General features: G+C 42.9%; 1 protein-coding gene across 4 annotated transcripts in view; it reads right to left on the reverse strand.

Annotated features, from left to right (window-relative positions):
- tlk2 (tousled-like kinase 2) overlaps window positions 1–22,933 on the reverse strand; it is a 160,155-nt gene that overhangs the window by 87,760 nt on the left and 49,462 nt on the right. For 2 of the 4 annotated variants that reach the window (XM_068013160.1, XM_068013162.1), the window contains exons 2-3: window positions 14,207–14,292; window positions 961–1,029 (exon numbers count right to left, since the gene is read on the reverse strand). In XM_068013160.1, coding sequence (XP_067869261.1) covers window positions 961–1,029; window positions 14,207–14,292 — 155 coding nt within the window. The remainder of the gene's footprint in view (window positions 1–960; window positions 1,030–14,206; window positions 14,293–22,933) is intronic. The other 2 variants (XM_068013161.1, XM_068013163.1) reach the window with 1 other exon arrangement.

Genomic DNA, 22,933 nt, shown 5'->3' on the forward strand with positions numbered 1-22,933 from the left:
CAGGTGATTTCAGCAATACACTGGAAAAAATGGCTGCGTTTGCTGACAACGCAACCAATACTAGCACATGCACAAATGCAGCCCCTTCCACTGAAACACCACTGTCTGTGACGTCGCATGCAGCTGCCAGGATTCAAGACGGCACTGCTCAATTTATCACAAAAAACAAATTCAACCTGAAAATCCCCTCAATGGTTGCCATTTCCGCCTCTGTCCCACCAATAGTCGCCCACTCCCTCCTGCCATTGAGCTTCTCTTTGCCGCTCCCCCCTGCGTCTGTCGTCTCGCCGTTCGCTCCCCGCTGCTTTCCCTTAGCCACTCGCTCCGGCCGTTTGCTCCCCACTTCTCCCATCCTTGCCTCCAGCCGCTCGCTCCCCGCTTCCCTCACGTTCCCCCCTCCCCACAAGCCCCGCCCTGCAGCCGCTAGCTCCAGGCCACGCCGCTTCCCTCCTCTTGGCCACTCGCTCCCACGTTCCCCGCCACACTGCCCGAAGAAGCAAGGCAGGCCGCGACATAGGAACGAGTGGCTGACAGGACGGAAGTGGCGCAGCCTGGAGCTAGTGGCTGGACGGTGGCGAGGGGAAGAAGTGGGGACCGAGCGGCTGGAAACCGGGAACGTTCAGCCGAGGGGAGCGGGGATGGCTAATGAGGGGTGAGGACGTCATTGCATGGTGACGTCATGTGCGTATTCATACTGGCAGGCTAGCAAATGTTCACACGCATTGATGACATCCGCAATCGCTCTGTGCCTACTTTGCATTATCAGGAGTCACTTCGAAAAATAATTTGGGGTTTAAATTTGAGTTTATATACAAGATACTTGTTCTGCTTTCCAAGTCACAGTGTTGTATTTTGTAGTCGACAGAGAAGGTGGAGCACCAGGGCTAAGCACCATTTGTCTGTTTGATACATTTGAATCAGTGAATTCTTTTAACAATTCACAGCCCGAGAATTACTAACCTCGGATTCCTTGTCACTCAGAGATCCCAAGCTACACAAGCTCTGGTTGGACGACTCATTTACTGGCATCTACAACAAAGAACAAAAGGTTAGATTTTGTTCAAATCACTGCTGTTGCAATGTGCACCTAGTAGTCATCAGACTTAGGATCGGAATTAACTGTCATAAAATTAGTGTTCATGATAAATGTTGATTGTAATGCCCTCGAGTATAATAATTCACAACAGGGAAATTACATATTAATCCACTGCAGTGAAATTTTCATTTAATGATTGTTCAATCTACACCGCTTTTAGAAAGGTCAAAGAGTCTGCCCGCTTTTGATTCACATCACTTCTCGCATTTTAACAAATCAGTTTAAGAGCTAACCACAAGTACATGTTGAAACTTAGTCTGAGCATAAGTTGGATACTGTTCCAGGCAGCAGTCGACTACACTTTCAATCTGATTGCCCATAGGGCGCAGAAAGCGACTCCTTCTCAAGCAATATTGATTGCCATAAAATGCTTTGGAAAAAAGACCGGGAATCCTGTTGCTAAGCACAATTGGTGACCTCCACTGGAAGTACGTTTTCAGACTCTGGGTCAGGAGAGAGGATGATCAACCATGACACCCTCACCAAGGTCAAATAGTTTGCTGATGGCAACTTGGCGAGGTACCAGAGAGTGCTCAGTGCTCATATAAATGTACCTCTGTATGGAGAAGAGGAGGAAGCTAAATAATTTAAAAAAAAATTAAAGTACACACTGGGATTTCGTACTTCTCAATCATTAAAAAAATGAATGCCAGAGTAAAGATATTGAACCACACGAATTCAAAGTCCACCGTTCTCTGTTCTCAGGAGGTCTTTACAACATGTGACAACAACTTCACTTACATAAAGCCCAACAGATGATCAGATAGCTGACAGAGGTTATTGTGACATTAACTCACATGCTAATCTATGGTGTCACAGCACCATGGCTGCTGGTTGTGTTATTGCTGGAATTTAACTTCACACACATTCATGGCAGAAGTTCCACCTGTGCTTTTTTCATAAACCCCCTGCCACCTAAACCCAACTCTAGTCTTGAGCTACAACTGCTTGGGCTAAGATTGTTTCTTTAGGTCTACAATTGATTTTTTAAAAATAAAAACAAGAAATGCTGGAAATACTCAGCAGGTCTGGCAGCATCTGTGGAGAGAGAAGCAGTGTTAACATTTCAGGTCAGTGACCCTTCATCAGAACTGGCAAATATTAGAATTTTTATTTATTTATTTTGTTTTTTTTATTTAGAGATACAGCACTGAAACAGGCCCTTCGGCCCACCGAATCTGTGCCGACCAACAACCACCCATTTATACTAACCCTACAGTAATCCCATATTCCCTACCACCTACCTACACGAGGGGCAATTTACAATGGCCAATTTACCTATCACCTGCAAGTCTTTGGCGGTGGGAGGAAACCAGAGCACCTGGCGAAAACCCACGCGGTCACAGGGAGAACTTGCAAACTCCGCACAGGCAGTACTCTGAATCGAACCTGGGTCCCTGGAGCTGTGAGGCTGCGGTGCTAACCACTGCACCGCCCAAATGTAAAAGGTTTTAAGCAAGTAAAGTGGGGGTGGGGAAAGAGATTACAAAATAGAAGGTATTGTTAGGACAGGGTCATAGAGAATAACTGACCAGAAGGTCATGGAGCAAAGGCAAACGGTACGTTAATGGTGTGCTGAAAGACAAAGCGTTAGTACAGAGAGGGTGTTAATTGACAGAAAAATGAACAGCCCTGGCCTCCAAGCACAAACATGAAAATAAAAACAGCGGGTAGGCATAGTAGAAATAAACTAAACAAACTAAAATAAATAAGAAAAAAGAACTAAAAATAAAAATAAAAAGGGGGGCCCGTCATGCTCTGAAATTACTGAACTCTATGTTCAGTCCGGCAGGCTGTAGTGTGCCTATTTGGTAAATGAGGTGCTGTTCCTTGAGCTTGCGTTGATGTTCACTGGAATACTGCAGCAATCCCAAGACAGAGATGTGGGTATGAGAGCAGGGGTGTGTGTTGAAAGGCCAGCAACCGGAAGCTCGGGGTCATGCTTTCTGACTGAGCGGAGATGTTCTGCAAAGCAGTCACCCAATCTTTTTTATTTGTTCATGGGATGTGAGTGTCACCAGCTAGGCCAGCATTTATTGACCATTCCTAATTACCCTTCAGAAGGTGGTGGTGAGCTGCCTTCTTGAACTGCTGCAGTCCTTGGGGTGTAGGTATACCCACAGTGCATGTTAGGAAGGGAGTTCCAGGATTTTGACCCAGCGACAGTGAAGGAACAGCGATATAGTTCCAAGTCAGGATGATGTGTGGCTTGGAGGCGAACTTGCAGGTGGTGGTGTTCCCAGGCATCTGCTGCCCTTGTCCTTCTAGATGGTCGAGGTCATGGGTTTGGAAGATGCTGCTGAAGGAGCCTTGGTAAGTTGCTTCTTGTAAATGGTACACACTGTTGTCACTGTGCGTCGGTGCTGAAGGGAGTAAATGTTGAAGATGGTGGATGGGCAGAGTGTTCAGGGTTGGGATAGAGAGGTAAGGAGGGGGATAAGGAGTTGCCCACAATAGAGGTACCACCAATAAAACAGGAAACTTCCTGTGCTGGGAAGACAATGAGCAGTGCAACAGCTGAATGCAACAAGAGCCTTGAGGCAGAATTTATTTCCAAGCTCCATCATTTTGCTGCAGGATTATTTTTATGCCCTGTAGGTGGAAACGTACCACAATGGTTCAGATGTTACATTTGTCTTAATACAGCAGATATAAAGTTGGGTTCGGTACATTGTCATTTTGTAATTTGTAGCCTTTTATTCTGAAAGTTGATTATTCATTTCACTCCCACCCACCCAAGAACCTTGCCAGCTCCCTCACGGAGATATCTTCACTGCTTTCTTCCTTCAGCCTCTGCACCGAGCAATTTCTCATCTTTGGTGCTTTCAATCTCCATCTCAATTTATCATGTTCTCTCTCCTGAGTTCACTGCCCTCCTATCCTCCCTTAATCTCTCCCTCCATGTAAACTCCCCAACCCATATTAATGGCCACCACCTTGACCATGCCATTTCATGTGGTCTCACTACTCATATAGTATCCACATTTAAGGTCGTCTTTGATCACTTCCTTGTATCACTCTCCACCCACATCTCCCTCCCAACCCTACTTCTCATGTCCATCCCTGGAAAAATCTCTCCCTTACAATTACCCTTTCAAAATCCCAATTCTCTAGCCTTTGGCCATCCCATTCAACACAACATTCCTGCAGCTACCAAACCGCTCACTTCCATCTTTGAAGCCCTAGTACCCATTAAAATTATTACTCTCTCTCAACCTGGATGTTTCCCCACAATGGCCCTCGTCTCTGCTCCCTAAAGTCCAAGTGACACAGGCTTGAAAGGATATGGCTGACAATTGGCTTAGCCATTCATCACCAGATCTGGATAGACCACATAAAACATTATAGGGCCCTTCTCCCATCTGTTTGAACTGCTCAGTATCCCAAGATCATCCTGAAATGCAAAGATACCCCCTAGCTTCTCTTCTCCAAGAAAAAAAAACCTTCTTAAATCCCTCTCCCCCTCACCTCTAACAAGTGTGAGGAGCACATGGATTTCTTTGTCACTTAAGTTGAGACCATCCATGCAGCTGCTTCCCTCCCTTCTCCACCAGGCTAAACTTCCTCTAAGGCTCCCCCGCTGCCCTATCCCTGAACTCACATGATCGTCTACCTTCTCTCCTAGTGCTCTTTCTCCAAGCTCATCTTCTCCACGATACCGACCTCCTGCTCCCTAAACTCTATTCCCACTAAACTGCTGACCACCCAACTACCCTCCCTGGCTCCCACATTAGCTGATATTAACTTTTCTCTCCTCAGGTACTGTTCCCCTCTCCTTCAAATCTGCTATCACCACCCCTCTCCTCCAAAAAAAAACCTTGACCCCTCTATTATTGCAAATTGCTGTTCCATCTCCAGCCTCCCTTTCATCTCCAAAGTCCTTGAACAGGTTGTCACCTCACAAATCTGTGCCCATCTTTCCTGGAAGTCCATGTTTGAATCCATCCAAACAGGTTTCCTCTCCTGCCACAGTAACAAAATGGCTCTCAAAGTCACAAATGACATCCTATGTGACTGTGACAAAGGTAAACTCTCTCTCTCTCGTCCTTTCGGACTTGCCTGCAGCCTTTGACATGGCTGACCACACTATCCTCCTCCAATGCTTCTCTACTGTCATCCAGCTGGGCGGGACTGCACTCTGGTTCCATTCTTACCTATCTGTAGCCAGAGAATCACCTGCAATGGCTTCTCTTCCTGCTCCCGCACCGTTACCTCAGGTGTGTCCCAAGGATCTATCTATCCTTGGCCTCCTCCTATTTCTCATCTACATGCTGCCCCTCGGCAACATCATCTGAAAACGCCTCATTTTTCACATGTATGCTGACGACACCCAGTTCCGCCTCACAACCACCTCTCTCAACTCCTTCACTGTCTCTAAATTGTCAGACTGCTTATCTGACATCCGGTACTGGATGAGCAGAAATGTCTTGCAACTAAATATTGGGACGGCCAAAGCCATTGTATTCAGTCCCGGCCACAAATCCCATTCCCTAGCTCCTCCGACTCCACTCCTCTCCCTGACAACTGTGAGGCTGAACCAGACTGTTCACAACCTTGATAATTCATTTGAAATGAGCTTCTGACCACATATCCCTCCAGGTTTGGTATCAGCAAATTTTGAGATTCTACTCTGTCATCCAAGATCCATGTAATTTATACATAGCAAAAAAAAGCAGTGGTCCTAGCACTGACCCTTGGGGAATACCAATGTCTATCATCCACCAGTCTGAAAAACAATCATTACCATGGCTTCTTGTTTACTGTCTGAGCCAATTTTTTTTTATCCTCCTATTCCATAAGCCTCAATTTTGTTAACCAGCCTTTTATGTGGTACTTTATCAAACACTTTCTTAAAATTCATATAGACCACATTCCCTTTATCAACCTTCTCTGTTACTTCATTAAAACATTCAATTAGATTAGTCATGCATGATCTAGCTTTTACAAATTTGTGCTGGCTATCCTTAATTAACTCAAACCTCTCCAAGCGCCTCTTGATCTTTTCCCTAGATTATTGTTTCTAAAATCTTACCCACCACTGATGTTAAACTGAGTAGGTGGGAAAAAAATTTGGCAGATGGAGTATAATAAAGGGAAAACGTGGAGGTTTTCCACTTTGGAAGTGGAAGAATAGAAAAGCAGATTATTTGAATGGAGAGAGACTGTAGAATGCTAGGGTACAGAGGGATCTGGATGTCCTCGCACATGAATCACAAAAAGTTAGCAAGCAGGTTCAGCAAGTAATTAGGAAGGCAAATGGAAGGTTGGTCTTTATTGCAAAGGAAATAGAGTACAAAAGTAGGGAAGACTTGCTACAATAAAATAAAAACAAGAAATGCTGGAACCACTCAGCAGGTCTGGCAGCATCTGTGGAAAGAGAAGCAGAGTTAACGTTTCGGGTCAGTGACCCTTCATCGGAACTCTAAGTCTTGCTACAACTGTACAGGACATTGGTGAGACCACACCTAGAGTACTGCACACAGTTTTGGTCTCCTCGCACCAAGTTCCATTTACACTTCACCCCTGTGCTTGCTGGCCTACGCTGGCTCCCAGTTAAGCAACACCTAATTTTAAAATTCTCACTGTTTTCAAATTCCCACATGACCCTACCCCTCCCTATCTCTAACCTCCCCCAACCCTCAAAGATATCTGTGCTCCTCCAATTCTGGCCTCTGAACATCCCCGATTTTAATTATTCTACCAACAGCAGTTGTGTCTTCAGCCACCAAGGCCCTAAGCTCTAGAATTCCCGGGCGTGGGGGCGCGGGGCAGGGGAGGGGCAGTGTGGAGATACTAAAGATTTAAAACATGATTATGCTTGCAAAGAATTGTTCCAATTTACTGTACTGCATTTTTCATTGATGAATGGTTTTCAGAGTCTGATTACTGTCAAAAATATTTATACATCAGTGAAAAATATTCCACTATTCAACATCTCAAATTACAGGGCTCCTCTTTGCACTGGGGTTGCAGTATTTAAGTTTCCAGCAGGGTGTCACTATAACAATAATTGTTTTTCTTTCTTAATTGCACTGAACAGTCAGACATCTTTTAATAATGGCACACACTTGATAGTGCTGGAATTGCTGATGAACCTTTGGGGCATTATGTAACAGAACCAAGCTACATCCACAGCATTAAACAGTCAGCATTAGCAGCTTTTCCATCAAAAATTTGGTAGCTTCAGGACAGAGCCCAAATGTATTTCTCCCCCTTCCTTCTATAAAAAGCCAAGAACCAAATGAAAGGGATGCCAGACAAGTTGACTGGCAACTCTGCTCTTTGGAACAAGGTTTGTGATTAAAGAGGAAGCAACCGATTTTATATCTATAATCTTCCTTCCCTCTTTCTATTTCCTCAGGTGAGCAAGGAACCAGGCCATTGGTACACCTCAGCCAATCACTACTGAAGTGCACAGAAGCATTCCAGAGCTAAGTTATTTTCAAGCTACAGAGACAAAGAAATGGCATGTATTGGCAAAGGGGGTATATGGGAGTGTGGAATGTGAGACACAAACAGATCAGCCATGAATGGTGGAGCAGGCAAGAGGGGCTACTTCTTCTCGTAATTTGTATGTTTGTATGTATTAGGAGCACGCAGTAGGTTCATCAGCATCTGAAAAGGGAACGCTCCTGCAAATCCTGGCCTGATTTAGCAGACCCCCACCTAACTCAGCAGCCCCAACTCCATCCCAATCCTGGTCTGACCGTACAATGAAAGTGCAGTCGTAATCATAATAGGGAATACCTAGTTTGAGTGGTCACAGTACAAAATACAAAGATGAGTGCTTTATAAGGGATAACTCCCATTCACTTACAAGACTGGTGGTCAAGAAGTAAGCATGGCAGTGCCATGTATTGTAGCTGGTGTTGCATAAAGACCCATGCCTCCAGAAGCACAGTATCACCAGTCGTGTATGGAAATAGATGATGCCTGCAATGCTGGATGACTCATGCTACCATTTTGTTTTTGGCACAGAGTTTCAGCAATAGGAATTTGGCATTAGCTGTTCAATAGATCTATCTTTGCCAGTAGGAAAACAACTTCAGGCTATGGGTTACCAAATTCCTCTTCTCAGAGACAGCACTGGCCAGGAATACAATGGGAATTTTCATCACCCCTCCCCCACCACTTGCCAGTTTGGTCTCCTCCCCCAGGAGATCTTAAAGCCCCAAACACAGATCCATGGGGGTTTGCAGCTCTCCAATATCTTACCTATATGGTTGTTCTTTACGTGCGAGCCTCAAATGAATGTCAGGCAATTTGACTCTAAATGGCATAATAGCCCATTGTTCATTCTGTTCTTACTCTATACCCAACCATGTGCATAACCACCAGTGGGGTCACTGGATAATAATCAGGAACAGGGCATTCTAACCAGATTTCCTCTCCTTCACCCAGGTGTAGTAACCCCATTACCTCTCCAGCAAAGATTAGCGAGCTCTAGGCAGATTGGTGATCAGGTGCTTCTGCTCTGTAGGGTTCTGTTATTCAGAGACACGGAGCAATACCCAGCCTTTGGGAATCTGCCAAACCAGATAATTGTTTAACACTTTGAAACAAGCCTGCAAAATGCAGTGACTAGATTAGCTGTGGACCCTACAGAATGGGCATAGTTTCAGAAAACCACCATTTCCTTACAGACCTTAGCCAAGTTGTCTGGAGGTAAAACCTGCCAATGTTGCAGCCAGGGACTGATGCAGTAACAAGCCTTTAGTCACACCCATTCGTGAACAAAAAGCCATTATAGGAGAGCGCCAGCTTACATGACGAGACAGAAATATGCAGCTGCATGTCCACCAGCTAACAGAGAGGCACCATTATTTCCCCCTTTACATTCTTCCAACTGAACACTGCTTTTTAAATAGTTATTTGCAAAAATTAAACTCTAGTCTCAAAGGCATCAACTATCAGGATAACGTCCTTTGTAAAGAACATGGCAGGACCTGGATACAAGAATTTCAAACCTAAACACAAAAAATATTTATTGAAATTACCCATCTATGCTGGACCATGGTAAACAAGCAAGCGCTGCTCTTTCACAAGATGAACAGACCTACCTAAAGAGCTGACTTCTGCGAGCACCCCAGCAACAATATAAATGTTACAGCTGTTGGGCTGAGGCATCCTATTTGTTCAATTCACCAATGCACTCAGTAGCTCATGCCCATCTCTCTCATAATGGAAAAGTGCAGCCATAAAGAATCTAGTTATCTGCCACAGCAGTGGTAGGATGATGAAACTTATAACGCTGGAGCTAAGCCACAGTTAACACATCAAAGGTTATGTGCATGAGAGGTAACTGTAACTTAGATCTTAAGAATCAACATAGAGATTGGACATGTTAGAATATGGGTGCAGACTGCAATTTTAAAACTGTCTGTGCAAATGCCTAAATGAAGGATGAAACATGGACACATTGAGTGATCATCCCAACTAAGAAAGAACTGAGCAACAGAGCCGCCATTAATATTCCAGCCTTTAACAATCTTCTGCTAAAAAAAAAAATGGGCCTTGAATGCAAATATGGAATTAAATTCAAAATGGATCAGGTTAATCAGAAAGGACAAAAAATACAAACTCCCCACAGCTTTCTCCTTTATAAGGCTAGCAGCTGCAGCCCAAAACGCAATGCTACAGCACACCCCAGCTTGTCAAATGATGTCATGGTGATATTGCCAAGACAATACATATGGTAACACAGATAAAGTAACTGCAAAATTCACTTACAGCATTGGAACTCATTTTCTTGGTCTGATGTCTTGGTGTGAATGAAGTCATCTAATTCTTGCATCTTGTCCAATTAATGAGTGAACAGCGTTTATTTTTGTGCAGTGTCTCTGACAGCACTCTCAAGCTTAGCAGCAGCAAGCTCAGATAAACCAGTGGGCTCACTTCCATTTCAGGTGGTCCAAAACACACATGGTTTCCATGGCACTTGCAGATCCCACCAACAGTACAAGCACTGTCATCATGGTTTCTGGCTGCCAGCAGGACTGGTTGCAGATCAACACTTGACAATGGTGCAAGTGGGGTTGCTTTCCGGACTCTTGAAATTCAGGTGAAATAAACGGTAGCACGTCAAGGTGATGCAGCAGAACTGCGGCTTGAACTGGAGTTTCAGCAAAGATGCACTCGGCCTCAAAGAGGGATCTTGACCAGTGAGTTAACGAGAGGAAATTCAAAACCACATTTAAATCAGGAATATATCCCAGTCAACAGCACCAATTTTTATAAGGGATCCACTGTTGAAGTGTGACTTCCAATCACACACCACAAAAATCACACTTAAAATTGAACCTCTTCTCCAGGGTTTACCTGGCTATTGTTCCCTCCTCAGTTATAATCTAGATTAATTGAGGAATTATTGTTACAAATAAAGGGAGCGATGTCAGCGTCATAAGTGCTTGATATGCGAGTGCTAGATGCCAGAACCAGCTGTTAAAGTATATCATTTATGATATGAATTCTGCATCCAGTTAAGGGTTATGTACATTGCCCCAAAAAACTGCTTAGACTAGAATCTTCCACCCCATCTCACAGATACTTCAATTATCTATGCAGCTCTGATGGAATGAGTGCCAAGTTATTACCAAATTACTGACAGTTCTGTGGATTCAACCCCACCAGCAACTAGACGAAGAGTACCTTAATCTCATGTCATAAAAGCTCATTACAGACAGCTGACAAAAGACATTCATACCAGCAGTCCAGGTGGCAGTGAAACCTGACAATACAAGGTGGCAGTTTGTATTACAGAATGGCTTCAAGTAGAGTGACTTTGCAGTAAGCTGGAGCTCTGAGTGCTCTGCAACCTCCCCCATTTGTCCCACAAATTGGTTTCCATGGGTCTAGCAGCAATGGAGAAATAACAGCACACAAGCAGCTGTTACAAATCAGTTTCATTCCCACTGAGTCCTTCCTGCAAGCTGGGGAGAAGTCACAACCTGTTCACTTTGATTCACCGTGGTTCAGCTCTACCCTTGGCACAGGTTCATGTGTTTATTGGGGCAGGAAGAAAAATGCACTTTGCTTTCTATAACCAGCAGCAGCATCAAGAGCCCCCCAAGCCAGGCACAGTACAGATCAGGGACACAGTACTACGTGTTGAATGCCAACACCAACTACAAAAGAGCAGTAAAAATTGGAAAGGGAAAAAAAAAAGTTTCACCAAATTCAAATTTGACTAGATATAGATTATGTAGAGAATTCAGCTCTCATCCAATAACCTTGCAGATCAATACCTGAATGTTGAAATTAACTTCATTCCCTTGGGTAGAATCAACATTTTCACTATTCCACCTGTAGTTCATACAGCAGCCTCATTTGGAAGTGTGCACGAAGTTGATGCAATGGATTTGCTACACAGGAAATAAACTATGAAGCTGGCTTGTTAGTATAAAAATTAACTTGTGTGAACGAAGACGATAATTATCTTTTTAATAAAAGACATGTTTGATGAGCATACTGTTCTTTTGTAAAAGTATTTTCTTCCCAAAAAGTCTTTATAATACATTAATTACCCAGTTGAAATGACAAACTGCGGGCAACTGGCTACTTCCATGTGCACGGTCTATAGTCAGGTGCTACAAGGAGCAGGGGCCATGCTCAAGATTCAGCGAGATAGATGCTCATGCCTAGTCTCGTCACAACGCAATTGCGCAATGCCCTGGAAATATTAGAATTTATTGCTTTTATACAAATTGGAAAGTAAAAGAAATGCCCAAAGGTTAAAAGCCTAACACATTATATAACAAAAGGAAATGACAGCAGGATTAGGCCATACTTCCCCTCGAACCTGCTCTGCCATTCAATAAGATCACAGCTGATCTTCTACTTCAATATTGACCTTCCCCCATGCTCCCCACCCCCCCATACCCATATCCCTTAATTTGCTCAGTATCCAAACATCTACTGATCTCTGATCTCCGTTCTGATGAAAGGTCACCGACCTGAAACTTTAACACTGCTTCTCTCTCCACAGATGCTGCCAGACCTGCTGAGTCTTTCCAGCACTTTTTGTTTTTATTTCAGATTTCCAGCTTCCGCAGTATTCTACTTTTGTCTACTGATCTCGGTTTTGAATACACTCACCGACTTAGCATCCACAACCCTCTGGGATACAGAATTCCAAAGATTCACAACCCTCAGTGAAAAGATTTCTCATGATCTCAGTCCTAAATGTTGGCCCCTTATCCTGAGATCCTGCTCCCTAGTTCTAGACTGTCCAGCCAAGGGAAACAGCCTCTTAGTACCTACCATGTCAAGCTCTCTAAATAATTTGTGTTTCAATGAGATCATCTCTCATTTCTTCTAAACTCCAGAGAACATAGGTCCATTCTACTCAAAGGTATTTCTGAAGAAAAAGGTAGAGCTGCCCAATTCAACAGCTTCTTTCAGAATGTGATGAACATAGAACATGGAGCATTGGCTGTGGCTATAAAGGTTCTGCTACATGGCACATTCGTCATTATTTACAAACAAGATGCTTCCCTTGATCTAAAGTTCGGTCCTTGACCTTTGAAAGCAAACAGCGGGGGAGAACTGGGACTATAGTCTGGCTTATTTTTAGATTTGTGTTGTACAGTGGAAATCTTAAAACAGCTAGAAATAAGTGACCAATGTTCAGGTGGTCAGAGTAAATAGCAAACCTGATCTTAGGTGTTTTTCACAATCTTGAAATCACATTGCTCACAGGCAGCTTCAAAAATGAAAGACATACTATCCATGAATTTTGAAGGGAGTACACTCATTTAAGTACTCCACAATAATAAAAGCAAAGAATTTTTAGAGTCATAGAGACATAAGAGTCACTTACAGCACAGAAGAGCACCTCTCCACTGTTACAGTCCTGTAGCACTGGATTCTGCCACTAGAGGCTCTTAGTGTATTGTGCAAAGACTAGCACTATCATCAGTGGCCAAACCTGGAGTGCAATCTGACTGTTGGTGATAGCTGGTTCCTGATGGCTGAGTCTCTCCAATTTTCTTTGCAAACCCCCTTCTCCTCACGCTCCATCTCTCCACACCTCTGGCAACCACATGTAACCCTTCTGCAAATCTCTAGTTGCTGTGCAAATTCCATCCACTGCCATCACCCCACCACTCCACAAATTGGGACAATTTGCTATACCTTGGTTCAGTGGTAGCCCACTTGCCTCTGAATCAGGTGTTACAGGTTCAAGCCCCACTCCAGAGACTTGAGCACATGATGCAGCCCGATACCGACAGTGCAGCACTCCCTGAGTACTGCACTGTGCGACACACCATCTTTTGGATTAGACGTAAACCAAGTCCCATGGGCCCTCTCTGGTGAACATAAAAGAACACATGTCACTATTTCAAAGAAGAGCAGGAAATTCACCCAGTGTCCTGGCAAAAATTTATTCCTCAACCAACATCACTTTAAAAAAAATTATCTGGTCATTTGTTGCACTACATATTTCTGTGAGACCTTACTGTGCCAAATTGGCTGCCATCTTTCCCTACATTGTAACAGTGACAACACTTCAAAAGTACTTAATTTGCTTTGGGATGTCTTGAAGTCGCGCAAACATTATATTAATGCAAGTTTTATTCCCTTTATATTTAAAGGATGTTATTGGTTGCTTTGTTGATAGTTGATTCCAATCATCTCTTCATCTAACATCCACCTGCAGCAGGGATTACGAAAAAGAAAGCAGGAACATGAACTCAGTCAATCTTCCCATTGTGAGCCAGGTGCACCATGACTAGCATGCCAGCTGAGCTCAGTTAAGTCAGTACAGTCCAAGGATCAAATCTGGAAGCTCCCTGGTCCCTATGGCTAAGCTACTCAAAACACTGACTCAAAAGGCAAGCCAATGTACTGGAATGTTGCATGCTGCCATTGCTTATTGACAGTGCCATAAACAACGCCTCAATCAGAAGGTACACTACATACATTTCATTAGCCAAAAAGGAAATATTTGTATGCTCCGCAAAGAATTAAGTCAATGCTATGTACCAAACAGCATAAGGCAACTGCTGAGGAATTTTAGAGCCCATTTGTCCTAAACAGGCCTTGTGTTTTTCTTGCAAGATGAATACAGTATTTTATCACCATCTCAGACCTGGCTACTAAATCTCTCACCTTGGTGACGCCCATCCCGGTGAATCTCGCTTCCAGCAGCTCCTGTCGCCGTGGATCCAGACTGTGCAGTTCTTCCATCATTTCTACTGAAAAGAATGAATACAAAATTCAGACTCTCAGATTCACTCCAATGTGAAACTCAACTGTGCCAGAAGTAAAGTGTGACTAAAGGCATAACGTCAGCATGCTTAGGCTTGTATCTGCCCAGACAGGAAGTTTCGAACCTCTCAACATACTGGAGGGTACTAGGTGCTAGAAAGTAGGGAATAAACATTGGAGTAAAAACTTTATGTCAGTGCTCACTTCCCTCCTTTACAAAATCTTATTTCCTGCGGTCAGCTTCTCCCATCATAAATTCCCATGTTCACTTTTGTAAATTGCCCATGCAAACTTTTCATGCTGTAATTACATCATCACATCAGTTGTGGGCACCAGCATTTCCTAGTTGCTCAGCAAAACACTGCAGAAACTTCAATACTCTAACTCTTCTTTGTTTCCAAATTTTTTCTTAGTTTTGCAACTTTTACTAATTAGCTATAAATGGTATTTTACAAAAAAGGCTCACAACCAATGACTAAAATGGGAAATGAGTTATGTCTGTGCCCACTGGCCCAATTATATCCCTTCACCCAATGACCACACTTGGCTTTGACTATTTATCTGCAACATCACAACAGCTTTTCTTTTTGGGTGGGGGTGGGGGAGAACGGGTGGCGGTGCGGTGGAGAGAGAAAGAGCAGAGTAAAAAAGACAGGCCTGAAACAATCCATGGTTCTGAAACACCAAGGACAGGAGCACTGAAGCTGCTGGACTAAATGGACAACTGACTCATCATCACACTGACCCAACAGTACCAGGCCATTGCCAATGTTGGACTCCTGCATCATCCAAGCCGAAATGCAGCACTGTCCTATAGCCTGAATCATAGATTTACCAATAAACGTTTGGCATCGTTTCTGCTTTGGTTCTTAATTCCAAGAAATCGAGCAGCTCATGCATAGACAAGATTTGAGAGCAATAATTAGCTGGCACAAGCCAGCACAGAAGCATAAATTGCCATATATCTGACGTTCCCATCTGGTCCAGTTGCTGAGCTGGAAGCGGATGGATCTGATTATTGAAGAGTAAAATAAACAGCCTACTTAAGATCAAGGATCATAGAATAGTACAGCACAGAAGGAGATGACGATTCACCCATTGAGTCTGTGTCAGCTCTAGCAATAGTTACTTCCACTCCCCCTGCTCTTTCTCCCATCTCTGCAATTTATTTTTCCTTCAAGTATTTACCCAATTCCCTTTTGAAGGCTTCTATTGAATCTGTATCCACTACCCTATCAGGCAATGCATTCCAAATCCTAACCACTCATTGAGGAAAAAGGTTTTTCCTCACATAATTCTTTTGCTTGCCAATCACCTCATTTATTATTCAGAATACAATTTAAAAGAGTGAAAATATCTCTGTAGGTACTGAAAGCATCTCCCAACTACAGTTAAGATCTGTACTAAACGGGAGAAGTCCTGTTTCATTCAGGCCTAGAAGTCTGATGGTCAAAATGCTTTAAAGGAGTACTGTCATCTGTCAGAACAAAGTTAGCTATAGAATGAACTTCTTCATATTTTGAGTTTAAATGACTAGGACAACATCTAAACCACGAAAAGTAATCGTGACTCTGAAACATACTTCTGTTTCTTCATCATCACTGGGTCAAAATCCTGGAACATTCCATCCTGTTCAGCTTGTGCCAAATTCCTGGAACTCGCTTCCTAACAGCACTGTAAGTATACTTTCACCACATGGACTGCAGCGTTCAAGGCCGCTACTCACTACCACCTTCTCAAGGGCAATTAAGAATGGCAATAAATGCTGGCCTTGCCAGTGATGCCTACACCCGTGAATAAAAAGAAAACCAATGACATTGGTGCATCACAATAGCCATGTGACAAGTGATTTACACCTTCCGTGCAGGACTAAGAGAGCACTGCATTGCTGAAGCTGCTGTCTTTCAGATAAGACCTTAAACTAACCCCCAAACTCCGAACCCATCTAATTTTTCAGGTGGGCATAAAAGATCCTACAGCATTATTTGAACAGCAGTTCTCTTGCTGGCTTGGCCAACATTTATTCCTCAACCAATTAAAAACAGATTATCTCATTGATGTATGCAAACTGTACACTTCAAAAGTACTTAATTCTCCATGAAGGTCTTTGGGACATTCTGAAGTCGTGAAAGACAAGAGATAAATACAAGTTTTCTTTCTTTCCATCCAACATATGCAGTGTTCCCTTTGTATCATCGCAGTTCATTTGGGGACAAATCCAGAGAGAGAGAAACTCCAAATGAAAGTACACTATCCTTTATTTGGCACTGTCAAGAAGAAACCCAAGAACAATTCTGCACAAAATGGTTGCAGGTAATACAAATTATATGTACAAACACAAGTGCTCAAGCAGCAACAATCGCAGGTTTCCTCCTAAATGTCAGCTTTCCCTTATTTCAATGAATAATGAATGGGGGGGGGAAATTCTAATTTTACGAGATTAGTTTATCATATCACTTGCGTTCCTTCACCTTTTCTGTTTCTACTCAGTTTCTCATCAGTGCGGCTGTCACCTAACCACTTATTTATGCCTTCTGTGTTGCTGCATCTCTTCTCTTCCAACACATCACAGAAAATGTCACTGGATTCAGGTTTAAATCTTACTTTCCGCCGCCTCCCCTTTTCAATCATTCTGATCCGTTAAGAGGTTTGAGCAAGGAGGCAGAAAACGAAAACCTGAGAGAAAGTTAATCAAGCATCTGCTCATTGATGCTGTATCCAGATTGCTTACAAAAGACCAAAAAGCAACCCAGAAGACATAAGCAGGTGATTAGTGCTAATGAGAAATAGGAAGTTGAACACAAGGGAAGAAAAAAGACTAAGTACAGAATTAAGTGAAAAGGATTGCATGCCTTGAGGAATACTAGCAGGACCTCCCCATCCAGCTGAACAGCAGTTATCCTCTTAACCCAAACAGTTGTTTTAAATTGAATATGTGACCATTCTGAAGATAGCAACTCAGCAAGCACACATCAATTCATTGGGCTACATTAGAAATTGAAGTAGGCAAGTTTTGCCATGGAGACTATGAAGCACCGAGGTTGCAAACAGTTTGAGTCAGGCCAAGACACTGTCTAGAATAAATTGCAGCTTATCCAAGGTTTGATTTTGGACAAGCAGCCTGACAACACAGATAGTGGAGAGGGTCAAGATGGGTGTTGTCAGTTTGAAGTTGACCTCATGCTTTTGCAATTCAATCTTGAGATGTGGGCTTTGCTGACAAGGCCAACATTTATTGACCATCCCAAGGTGGCCTGAGGTAGCAGTGGTGGACTGACTTCTTGAACCACTGCACTAGTTTGATGCAACTGAGCGGCTTGTTCAGCTACTTCAAAAGTCAACCATATTGATGGTGGGCTGAAATCACTTATAGGCCAGGTTAGGTAAGGATGACAGGTTTCTTCCTCTAAAATTAATGAACCAGCTGTGTTTTTACAACAATCCAACAGCTTCATGGTCTTACCTACTGATAGCAACTTTTTTTAAATTCCAGATTTTAATTCAAATTCTCAGGTTTCACTAAAATAAAAGCAAAATACTGCAGATGCTGGAAATCTGAAATAAAAACAAGAAATGCTGGAAATACTCAGCAGGCCTGGCAGCATCTGTGGAGAGAGAAGCAGAGTTAACGTTTCGGGTCAGTGACCCTTCTTCGGAACTGCCAGTAAGGGTCACTGACCCAAAACGTTAACTCTGCTTCTCTCTCCACAGATGCTGCCAGACCTACCGAGTATTTCCAGCATTTCTTGTTTTTATCTCAAGTTTCACTGCTAGGATTTGAACGCATGCTCTGAGTTAGCAGTCCAGGCCTCTGGTTACTAGTCCAGTAATATGACGTCTACAGTACCATATAGAAGAGGAGGAGATGGTGGTGAGGGGGCGGGGATTCTGTCCGTCCGTCCAGTCGGTCGGTCACATCAAAAGCTGCAGAGAGGTTGAGCAACGTTAATGTCCCACAGTCACAACCTTTTGGGATTTTGATGCCAAGAGATGGACAAAAACAACGTTCAAGAGATTCAAACAGATCTGAGGAAACGAAAACAGGTTAAAAAGACTCGAGGAAAAAGAGATGTTGAATGTTGGAAATGGGCTGGGAGCTTGGAAGGACAGAGGGGTCGAGGGTTTATTTTAAATTCTGGGGAATGATAACATTGGTTTGGAGAGGGAGTGGGACAGTACTTAGGAGACAGTCAGTCAGTCATTCATTCACAATGTCAGGTAAGTATGCAGACCAGAAGGGGAATTTGGTTGGTTTGCAATTTAGTGGAAATGGGAACAGGAGGTGGGTCTCATGAACAAAATTAACTTGGAGATGGCATGGGATGGGGAGGGGGCTAAAGCGAGGTGGTTGCCCTTGATATCAAGGCAGCATTTAACAGAGTGTGGCATCATGCAGCCCTAGCCAAACTGAAGTCAATGGGAATCAGGGAAAATTCTGCACTGGTTGGAGACATACTAGCACAAAGGAAGATTGTTGTGATTGTTGCAGGCCATACGACCATACGAATTAGGAGCAGAAGTAGGCCATTCAGCCGATCGAGCCTGCTCCGCCATTTGATAAGATCATGGCTGATCTGTTTCAGTCTCGAATTCCACTCCCATCTACCCCTGATAATCTTTGATTCCCTTGCCTAACGAGAATCTATCTACTTCTGCCTTAAAAATATTCAGTGACCCCGCCTCTACCACCTTCTGAGGCAGAGAATTCCAAAGTCGCACAAACCTCAGAAAAAAATTTCTCCTCGTCTCTGTCCTAAAGGGCGACCCCTAATTTTAAAACAGTGCCCCCTAGTTCTGGACTCACCTACAAGAGGAAACATCCTTTCCACATCCATCTTGTCAAGACCGTTCAGGATCTTACTCAAGTCTCCCCTCACTCTTCTAAACTCCAGCGAAAACGAGCCCAGTCTGTCCAACCTTTCCTCATAAGACAACCCACTCATTCCAGGTATCAATCTAGTAAACCTCCTCTGAACCGCCTCCAACGCATTCACATCCTTCCTTAAATAAGGAGAGCAGAACTGCACACAGTATTCGAGATGTGGTCTCACCAATGCCCTTACTTTTATTTTCAATTCCTCTCGTAATAAAGGATAGCATTCCATTCGCCTTCTTTATTACCTGCTGTACCTGCATACTAACCTTTTGTGACTCCTGCACTAGAACACCTAGATCCCTCTGCAACTTGGAATTATTCAGTCATTCCCTATTTAAGAAATACTCTGCTTTTTTACTCTTCCTGCCAAAGCGAACAACTTCACATTTCCCCACATTATACTCCATCTGCCAGATTTTTGCCCACTCACTCAACCTATGTATAATCAGTCCACAATCTCCTTATGTTCTCTTCACAACATACTTTCCTACCTATCTTTGTGACATCTGCAAATTTAGCTACCATGCCATCGCTCCCCTTATCTAAGTCATTGATATAAATTGTAAAAGGTTGAGGCCCCAGCACAGACCCCTGTGGGACTCCACTCGTCACATCCTGCCAATCAGAAAAGGACCCATTTATGCATACTCTGTTTTCTGCCAGCCAGCCAATCTTCTATCCATTCTAACATGTTACCCCCTACACCATGAGCTCCTACTTTGCCCAATAACCATTTATGTGGCACCTTGTCAAATGCCTTCTGGAAATTCAAGTACAGTACATCAATGGGCTCCTCTTTATCCACAGTACATGTTACTCTTTCAAAAAACTCCAATAAATTGGTTAAAAATGATTTCCCTTTCATAAAACTATGCTGACTATTCCTAATTACCTTGAGTTTTTCTAAGTGCCCACCTATAGTCTGCTTAATGATCGATTCTAATACCTTCCCCACGACAGACTAACTGGCCTATAGTTACCGGTTTTCTGCCTCCCCCACTTCTTGAATAGAGGGGTTATATTTGCGACTTTCCAGTCTGATGGAACCTTTCCAGAATCTAGCAAATTTTGAAAAATTAACACCAACGCATCTACTACCTCATTAGCCATCTCTTTTAAGACCCTAGGATGAAGCCCATCAGGACCCGGGGACTTGTCAGCCCGCAGCTCCATTAGTTTGGTCAGTACCGCTTCCCTGGTGATTGTAATTTCACCAAGTTCCTCTCGTCCTTTCACCTCCTGATTTACAGCTATTGCCGGAATGGTTTTAGTATCCTCTATAGCAAAGACAGAAGTAAAATATTTGTTCATTTCATCTGCCATTTCCTTATTATCTATTAACTCCCCATTCTCACTCGCTAGAGGACCAACACTCAATTTACTTACTCTTTTCCTTTCTAAATACCTGTAGAAACTCTTGCTTTCCGTTTTTACATTTCTAGCTAGCTTCCTCTCATACTCTATAATTTCTTTCTCCTGATTAACCTTTTAGTCATTCTCTGTCGTTCTTGATATTCTGACCAATCATCTGACCTGCCACTCATCTTTGCACAATTATATGCAGTTTGGGTAGAGATGAGAAATCGTAAAACCAAGAAGTCACTTGTGGGACTGGTGTACAGGCCACCTAACATTAACCACATTGTGAGACGGGGTATAAAGGAAGAAATAATGGCAGCTTGTTAGAAAGGTACTGCGATAATTATGGGCCATTTTAACCTACATATAGACTGGAAAAATCAGATGGGCAGAGATAGCCTAGATGAGGAGTACATGGAATGTTTTCGGGATAATTTCTTGGAACAATACGTTCTGGAGCCAACCAGAAAGCAGGCTATACTAGACCTGGTATTGTGCAATGAGTCAGGAATAATTAGTGACATCACAGTTAAGGCACCCCTAGGTAGCAGCGATCATAATATGATTGAATTTTACGTTCGGTTTGAGGGAGAGAAGATTGGATCCAAGACTAGTATTTTAAACTTAAATAAGGGCAATTATGAGGGCATGAAAGCAGAGCTAGCTAAAGCAAACTGGCAAATCAGGTTCAGGGATAGGTCAATAGAGATGCGGTGGCAGACATTTAAGGGGATATTTCAGAATATACAGAATAGATACATTTCAACGAGAAAGAAAAATTCCAAGGGTGGGACCCGCCATCCATGGTTAACGAAAACAGTTAAAGATAGTATCAAACTTAAAGGAAAAGCCTATAATTGTGCAAAGATGGAAGGCAGGTCAGAAGATTGGACAGAATAAGAAAAAGCAAAGAAGGACTAAGAGATTGATAAGGAAGGTAAAATTAGAGTACGAGAGAAAGCAAGCTAGAAATATACATACAGATACTAACAGTTTCTATAGATATCTAAAGAAAAGAGTTAACAAAGTGAGCATTGGTCCTCTAAAAAAAAAAGTGAGTCTAGGGAAATTAATATTGGATAATAAGGAGATGGCAGATGAATTGAACAGATATTTTGCATCGGTCTTCACGCTTGAGGATAAAGGTAACATCCCAGTATTAGCTGTCAGGAAATGGAAGGGAGGGAGGAACTCAAGAAAATTACAATCACCAGGGATGTGGTACTAAACAAATTGTTGGAGCTGCGGGCTGACAAGCCCCCGGGTCCTGATGGACTTCATGCTAGAATGTTACAAGAATGACTAGTGAGATAGTTGATGCGTTAGTTTTAATTTTCCAAAATTCCCTAGATTCGGGGAAGGTTCCGTTAGATTGGAAAATAGCAAATGTAACCCCTTTATTCAAAAAGGGAGGGAGAAAGAAAGCAGGAAACTACAGGCCAGTTAGCTTAACATCTGTCTTAGGGAAAACGTTAGAAGCTATTATTAAAGATGTTATAGCAGGGAATTTAGAAAAATTCAAGGTAATCAGGCAGAGTCAACATGGTTTTGTGAAAGGGAAATCATGTTTAACCAATTTATTGGAATTCTTTTGAGGGTGTTACATGTGCTGTGGACAAAGGGGTACTTAGATTTCCAGAAGGCATTTGATAAAGATAGGTAGGAAAGTACTTGTGAAGGGGACTTAAGGAGGCTACAAAGGGATATAGATAGGTTAAGTGAGTGGGCAAAGACCTGACAAATGGAGTATGAAGTGGGAAAGTGAGAAACTGTCCACTTTGGCAGGAAGAATAAAAAAGCACATTATCTAAATGGTGACAGATTACAGAACTGAGATGCCGAGGGATCTGGGTGTCCTAGTGCATGAATCGCAAAAGGTTAGAATGCAGGCACAGCATGTAATTAGGAAAGCTAATAGAATGTTATCATTTATCACGAGGGAAATTGAATACAAAAGAAGTGAGGTTATGCTTCAGCTATACAGGGCATTGGTGAGACCACATCTGGAGTACTGTGTACAGTAATGGTGTCTTTATTTAAGGAAAGATGTAAATGCGTGGGAGGCAGTGCAGAGAAGGTTTACTAGACTAATACCCGGAATGGGTGGGCTGTCTCACGAGGGAAGATTGAACAGGCTAGGCTTGTATCTGCTGGAATTTCGAAGAGTAAGAGGCGACTTGATTGAAACATATAAGATCCTGAGGGGTCTTGACAGGGTGGATGTGGAAAGGATGTTTCCCCTTGGAGAATCTCGAACTAGGGGCCACTGTTTAAAAATAAGGGGTCGCCCATTTATGACAGAGATGAAGAGAATTTTTTTCTCCGAGAGGGTCGTAAGTCTTTGTAATTCTCTTTCCCCTACTATTCATCTCTACCAAAATCGGTTCTACATC

This window comes from Heterodontus francisci, chromosome 33 (genome assembly GCF_036365525.1).
Source record: "Heterodontus francisci isolate sHetFra1 chromosome 33, sHetFra1.hap1, whole genome shotgun sequence".
Classification (NCBI taxonomy): Eukaryota; Metazoa; Chordata; class Chondrichthyes; order Heterodontiformes; family Heterodontidae; genus Heterodontus; species Heterodontus francisci.